At 45.5% G+C, this 7,501-nt stretch overlaps 1 protein-coding gene across 1 annotated transcript; it reads right to left on the bottom strand.

Annotated features, from left to right (window-relative positions):
• Window positions 1–556: 556 nt before the first annotated feature.
• On the bottom strand, window positions 557–6,624 carry ilf2 (interleukin enhancer binding factor 2). Its single transcript, XM_086192630.1, has 15 exons — window positions 6,432–6,624; window positions 5,586–5,645; window positions 5,237–5,279; window positions 4,871–4,975; window positions 4,691–4,768; window positions 3,927–4,029; window positions 2,593–2,658; window positions 2,298–2,414; window positions 2,093–2,171; window positions 1,925–2,012; window positions 1,698–1,759; window positions 1,504–1,618; window positions 1,297–1,387; window positions 829–983; window positions 557–750 (listed from the first exon to the last, which is right to left on the bottom strand). Exons 1-14 carry the CDS (start codon window positions 6,434–6,436, stop codon window positions 832–834), a joined length of 1,164 nt encoding a protein of 387 aa, XP_086048756.1. The 5' UTR covers window positions 6,437–6,624; the 3' UTR covers window positions 557–750; window positions 829–831.
• Between the last annotated feature and the right edge of the window lie 877 nt (window positions 6,625–7,501).

Here is a 7,501-nt window from a genome sequence, read left to right as displayed (position 1 = left end):
CTGGTATTGATTATTGTAATATCCTCTTGACAGGTTTGCCTTAAGAGTTTTGGGGTTTTGCTCATGGTTCAGAATAATGCAGCTCGCGCACTTACAAAAGCAGGAAAATGTGAACACATTACCACAGTGCTGGCCTCTCGCACTGGCTACCTGTCCAGTGACCCCCGACTTAAACATGTTGCTTACTTACCAAATATTAAATTGTAAAGAACCATCATATTTGACTGAGCATTTAAAAACCCTGTGTACCTTCACACGCTTTGTGCTGTCAGGGCGATGGCCTTCTGAGCATCCAAGAGGTCACAAAAAAAGACAGTTGGTGAGCAGACGTTCTCCTTTGAGCAGCAACCCTGGGACAGTCCACCTGCAGACATCAGACATGTTCTGTGGAGGTTTCTTTGGCCAAGCTTCAGGCTCACTTCACTCTTCATTTGACTCTTCAACAATGTTTTTTATGTTATTGGTGATTTTAACTTTGTTTTTTTAACGTGTTATATTCTGCACTTTGATTGAAAGCACTTTTTTTTAAAAAAAATTGTTATTCAGACTCAGTCACTCAAAACAAATAAAAAAAGTTTAATTCCTCATGTGACAGTTTCAAAGTAAATACATAGTAATTGACAAGGAAAGGGGCCCATCCTATTTCTGAACCAGTCGTTGTCATTGGGGAGGCGGAAGGCTGGGGTGGGGCTCATGAATCCTGATGTTACTGTCCAGAGTACAGGAGTCTTCCAGTCGTGTCCCAAAGAACTGTGAACAAATCAGGACAGCCATTAAAAACTAATGTCTTAAGCCAATATGGACGCGGATGAACAGAGCCTACACCACCTGTCACTCCTGGGTCTCCATGCTCTCATCCTCCCCATCCCCTCCCTCCTCTAGAGCCTCATCTTCCTCCTCCTTTCTCTCTGGAGGCTTCTCAAAGGCCTTTTCTGATGGCGTGACGATGACACCATCCCATGTAGACATCTCTGTCGCCAGATCTGCAGTATCAGGCAGAAATTGGTTGGATGACATCACACAACAAAGGCACTTGACTGAACACTCCTTAAAGCAACATACAGTTAAGCAAGGCTGAAATTGAGAGACGAACTCTAAAATGCTGCTCTTACGGTACAAGTCATTTTTCGCACAACATTCAGCTCCAAAGCTGCTGAATCCTGTCATGACCATGGAAAAACTAAAGCTGTGCATGTGAGTCTGAGAATATTTAAAAAGACTGTCGAATAAATGAGATATTTGATCATTTTGAGGGTTCGTGCACACACATCACATTAAAGAAAGAGCATCTCTTACAGCTAGCATCTCCCTCCAGGCCGAGAATCTTCCTGTACCCCCCATGAGACAGAACCCTCACCAGCGTCTGAGCTGTGAAACACACCATGTCCTGCACACACACACAATACACACAAACACCATGTTATCACTGTCATCATGAGGAGAGCCTTTATTTCTGTTGGTTATTATAAACCAGGCAGACAATGTAGCAGAGACTGGACATACCTGCTGTTCCAGAGTCATGACCGTGTGGACTCTGAAGTTCCCACTCTCACAGGGGTCGGTGATGCCCACGGAGCCTGGAAGGAAGAGACCAGCAGCCAACATCTGCAGGCAGCGCCTTAAAAACAAATGAATGTTTTAGCCAAACACAAAGCATAACATCATGGAGAAACACTGCCACAGTGAGGGGGACTGACCTGTAGGCCACATTCAGGGACAGAGGCTGCCTGGATGGGTTGTTCATCACTGCAGAGTGACCCTGGAACACAAACACCTGCCTCAGCACCGTCAAACTGATGGAACACATACACACACACACACACACACACACACACACACACAAACACAAACACACGTGTATACAGAAAACAAAGGGGTGTGTGCATAGGTGTGTGTGTGTGTGTGAGAGAGGCAGGAGGTTTACCAGCAGGTCTAAGATCCAAGGAGTGAGAGGTTCAAAGCCAGGGAAGCGCAGCCTCAAGTCCTTCAGCAGGCGGATCAGGACTTTGACCCTGAAGACGAATACAGGAGAAACTGACTTGAGCACATCACGTTAACCCAACCAAGCAAGAGTTATAGAAAAATTACTCACGTGGACTGGGATGCATTTTCCTCAAACCAGCGGGCATGGCGGATGGCAGCCAGGGCGCTTTGCAGCACCTTGATGTCCACTGAAGGCACAACAAAAACAGTTCATTGTAAGGACAGTCTCGAGCTGTGCTTCATGGACTACTGAACAACGTGTGTGTGTGTGTGTGTGTGTGTGTGTGTGTGTGTGTGTGTGAGAGAGGTCATACAGTGCAGCTCTGGGTCCAGTTTGCGTAGGTTGGGAGGAACAGTGGTGATGAGGATCTTGACAGTAGCATCAGCTGAGCTAATCTCGAAGCCTGTTTCATTGGTCAACATGGACAGCACTGACATGTGCATGCACGCACGCACACGCACACACACACACACACACACGCACACACGCACCATCAGCAGAGTTACATACACATTGTCACCATCTGTACATTTCCATCAATTAGTGTATTGAATTTTCACTGGAGGCATCACACGAAGACACACATCACATCAGCGTAGTTGTGTTACCTTCAGAAGGGTCCTGAGTCCGAAGGGTCTCCACTACTTTGTTGCCTAGAGCTGCAACTGCTTCCACTAAGAAAAAAAGGCCTCATGAACAAAAAAGGAACTTCTTCCAGGACATATTTCTTTTGTCTGATATTGAAAGCTGCCACTGAATGTTCAGATTTTCTTATCTTGATTCATCTGAAGTCAGAATTTTTTTTTGTTTTTTGCCAGTGTTCAGTGAACATTCATTCAGGTCAAGATTTCAATTCCATATATTCTCTAGTGCGTAAATATTCAGTGCACCTGCTCTCAGATCTCAGTGCAGATTTGATACCATTGACAACCATATCCTTCTACAGAGACTGGAACCTGTCACTAGTATTAAAGGAACCACACTAAACTGGTTCAGGTCATATTTACTAGGTCATCTCAGGTGGTACGAGTTAATGATGGTTCCTCTGAGACCACTACAGTCAGTTCTGGTGTTCCACAAGGGTCTGTGCTTGGACCAGTCCTCTTCACCCTGTACCTGCTTCCTCTAGGTCACATGATCAGGAAACACTCCATTAATGTTCACTGCTATGCAGACGACACTCAGCTGAACTCATCAATGATCCACATGGAACAAACCAGCTGACTAAACTGGAGGCCTGTCTGAAGAACAGGAAACATGGAGGACCATCATTTCCTTTATTAAACTCTGATAAACTGAAGTTCTTGTGCTGGGCCCAAACACCTGAGGACCACCTGATCTGATGAGACAGGTACCCTGGATGGCACCACCCTGGCCCCCAGCATAACCTGCTCATCAGGAGCAATTAAGATCTTGCTCAAGGACACTTTGACATGGTCACCAGGGGAAGTGAGGATGAAACCAGCAACCCTTCAGTTGCTAGATGGCCACTCTACCTCCGGGCCCTACATGCTGCTGCTGTTGTTATCATTTGTTGTTAGTCTAAGTCTCCCTGTCTGTGGTTTTTTCTCCCTCTCTTTTTCTGTCCCTCTCTTTTCTTTTCTGTCTGTCTCTCATTCCCATGGGATGGCCATTCCCATTGTATCTTCACTTTTTTGACCTATTTTCTCAGCTCACTTGGTTCTGGATATGTGAGAGTACGCCACGTTTGAGTTAACTGGCCTTGTTGAGTCTCTCCTGTGTTTGCCAGCCAGCAGCTGCAGGTGATGTAGGGTTAGGGTTAGGGTTAGGGAGGCTGGAACCCGAACCCTAACTTCTCCCTCATTTTTCCATGTAATGTTTGGAGTGCCTGGATTTCTCCTTTGTTTTGAGAGTCAGTAGCATGTTACATCTTGATTCAATTAATTATCATTAGCAGCAGGTGTCATGCCATCCAACTCACATGTGGGAAGAATCTTCAGGATGACAACCAGATCAGCGACATTGTGTCCTGTTGTCATGGTGCCCTTCTTGTAAGACCCCACCTGACGCACTTCTTCAATTTGCTGTGAAGACACACGGGAAAACCATTATCACAAGTCCAAGTACTAGAGCTGGGCGTACATCAGCTTTGAGTCATTCGCATTTGTGGTTTAGGATGACTTTAAAACTTAAAGTCCTCCCTCCCTCTGGAACTCTCCCCCGTCCACATCAGATCCACCACAGACTTGTCCGCCTTCAAATCCCTTCTGAAAACCCACCTTTTTAAAACTGCTTTTAAAATGTGACAATTTTACTTATTTATATTTATTTTATTGCTATATTTAAATTGTTTTCTTGATGTAGAGTGTCTTTGAGTACCATGAAAAGCGCTATACAAATAAAATGAATTATTTTTATTATTATTAAATCTAGATTTTCTCTGTAAAACAGGACGTGCATGACAAGAGTGACCAGATGGAAAGCTGTTTCTGATGCGGCCATGCTACAGATGCCTTAAGATAGTCCCCATATATTCATGGAAACTATCGACCCCACATATGTACTACCAAGCACCTGGCTGAAGTATTAAAACTGTTAGCAGGATCCACTGGTTGAGGGATTGTGAAGAATTTGGCCAACCAACTTGACCACTGAAGTAACCCTCACCACAGTGCAGCTGAATTAGAATGTGCTCATCACAATCATGGAGGATTTCAGATGTGCAGTATCAAAAAAATGACTCACCACTTCAAAGTTGCCAGGGGCAACAATCAGGTTATCGATGACATTGTTGATCTTGGTGACCAGGGATAAGATAGAAGACTACACGCAGGAAAAAAACAGTACACAAAGTTTCGGTCAGTAACACAAAAATGACAGAAAACAAAGATCTGTGTGTGTGTGTGTGTGTGTGTGTGAGTGGACCTGCTCAGCAGGAGTGGGGCTCAGGTCCTGGTTTCTCTTCAGCAGACACTCGCTGAAAGCCGTCTCGTCAGGCGCCGGTTTTACTCGAGGGAACGCCGTCTCACACTGATGAAAACAGTCTGATTTACTATTCTAATGGGAGCATCATAAAGAGAACAAACTTCGACTACAATTCCTTGCAAAGGCCACATGTGATAATGATGTTAACTAGTTGACCTGAGGGAATACTACTTATGGCAAACTTGCAGCTATTTAGATTTATTCCAAGCGGCAGTGACAAACTGGAGCAGTAGTGCAGCTTCCACCTTGTGTGTGCATGTATGAGGCAACACTGTAAATCAGACACGTGGTTGTTTTTTTACTCACCACGTAAAAATCGAATGGTATGTGTGGAACAAATGGACGGTACCTGGATAAAAATGAGAAAAGAAGTTTGTTATTTGTTAAAAATGGCGGCAGCAGTGAACAGAGAAACTGGTCTTAAAACTAATATAAATTATGTGCTGCATGAAATATGCTGGATGATGAATTATTCCAAACCTAATGAGCAGTGGGTGATGTGGACAGAAACTCATCAACCGCATCAGTTCCAATGTCATTGTGTGTTCAAGAGTTAACACAAATTGATTCTAACATTCAAAAAGCCGGCAAAGCATTTTTTTTTATACGTCCTTAAAAAAATGGCCATGACAATGCAGCAGGAGGTCCAACTCACCCCTGGACCAGTCCTCCACGGGACCCGAAGCGGCCTCCCCGACCCCTGCCGCGGTCCCCTCTAAATACCAAGACAGGCACAGGTTGGTTGAAGGCTCATTTGCTCCTCGCTGCTGCGACCTGGCCCGTTCAGGTCCTAACAAGACGGTTATCTCGCTAATTTAACCTGAGACTGACTGGTGGTTCCTACTCCAGGCTACTAACTCGTAGCTGCTAACCTAAAACACGGACTCATTCATTCATTTAGCTGTTAATGCCACTAAATAAAGCTGGTAAATTAACAGTGGTTAGACATCGGCAGCTCTCCAATATTACTGAAGTGTATTGTTTGATAAATACCGATAAGTCTGGAAAATGCTTCTTCTGTTACTGAATGTTGGTAATTGTCACGTGACTGGCGTGTTTGTGAACGTACGACTGCATTAATGATGAAATTACTGAGGACCCCCTTGTGTATACTGACGCCTACCTTCCAATGAAGGTGCTAAATAAAACTCATTCATTCCGACAGCATAATGAGGTTAGCTTCCTGGCTAAAGAAAAGCTAGCCAGCGTTAGCTAACTGGTTGTCCCGAAAACTACATAGGCTGGCCGACAAAATTCCTCGTAATGAAATGAAACCATTCACATACCTGACTGAAAGCATATTTTTAATGATAAATATATCAATAAACAACCCCGATTTTGTCGAAGCCGGAGTTATAAGTGATGGACACAATACACGCTGCTAACTTCAGGCTACTCTCGCCCCGAACTACATCATCGCTGCAACTGACACTTTGCTTCAGTGCAACTGTTTTAACACAGCTTTGCATCAGTGCAGTTGTTTAAACATAGATATACGTACCTCATGGCGTACGACGTTTTGGTGAAAAATCAAACTAGCACAGGAGAATCATTCGCCGTTCCTCGGTGGACCGGCGGCTGCAGCGTCTTCTTCTGACTCGTCTATTAGTGGCAGGTGACAAACAGCGTCACGACCGATTATCGCCCCCTGCTGTTGGTATTGTAGACTCACTTCTTCTTCTTCTTCTTCTTCTTCTTCTTCTTCTTCTTCTTCTTCTTCTTCTTCTTCTTCTTCTTCTTCTTCTTCGGTTTTTACGGCGGTTGGCAACCAACAAGATGGAGCATTACCGCCCTCTTCTGTCCCATCGCGGAACACCATCTTTCCCTCCTTCTAACCCCTACACCTAAATCCTACCTCTAAATCCTAAACATAATCCCTCAACCTAAATCCTATCATACAATCCTGTATCCCTCAAATACTCTAAAAGAACCCTAACACTCTCCCTATCCTCCATCCTCAGAACTCCCTCCAGACTGATCTCACCCTTCCCCATGTTCCTCCACCTGTCCCTCATCACCCTCCTCTCCACCTCATACCTGCCACACCTCAGGAGTACGTGCTCTACTGACTCTTCCTCACCACAGCCCTCACACAGCCCAGTGTCGTGCTTCCCCAACACCTTCAAAGTCCCGTTCAGCCCACAGTGTCCCAGCCTCAGCCTCACCTTCACTACTTCCTCCCTCCTCTGCCCACCTCCACCCCTACACCCTCTAGCCCGCACACTCCTCTGAACCCTATACAAGTGCCTACCCTTCTTCTATTTGTCCCACCTTCCCTGCCACTTGTCCATCACCCTCTCCCTCACTATCACCTTCACCTCAGCCCTACTCACCCTCACATTCATCTCCACCGTCCTCTTCACCAACGCCCCCTTTGCCAACTCATCTGCCTTCTCGTTCCCCTCCACCCCCACATGTGCTGGTACCCATAAAAACCTAACCTGACCCCCCCGCTGAACTATCCTCGTGACTGCCTGAAGAACCTGGTACAAAATATCCTGACCACTACCCGTGTGACATGACCTGATGCTGGTTAGGACTGCTGCTGAATCTGAGCCGACCACCACCCTC

Source organism: Aulostomus chinensis, chromosome 22 (assembly GCF_037954235.1).
Source record: "Aulostomus chinensis isolate RoL2024-O1b breed Wild chromosome 22, RoL_Achi_v1.0, whole genome shotgun sequence".
Lineage (NCBI taxonomy): Eukaryota > Metazoa > Chordata > Actinopteri > Syngnathiformes > Aulostomidae > Aulostomus > Aulostomus chinensis.
This window is presented reverse-complemented; position numbering and strand designations above follow the sequence as displayed.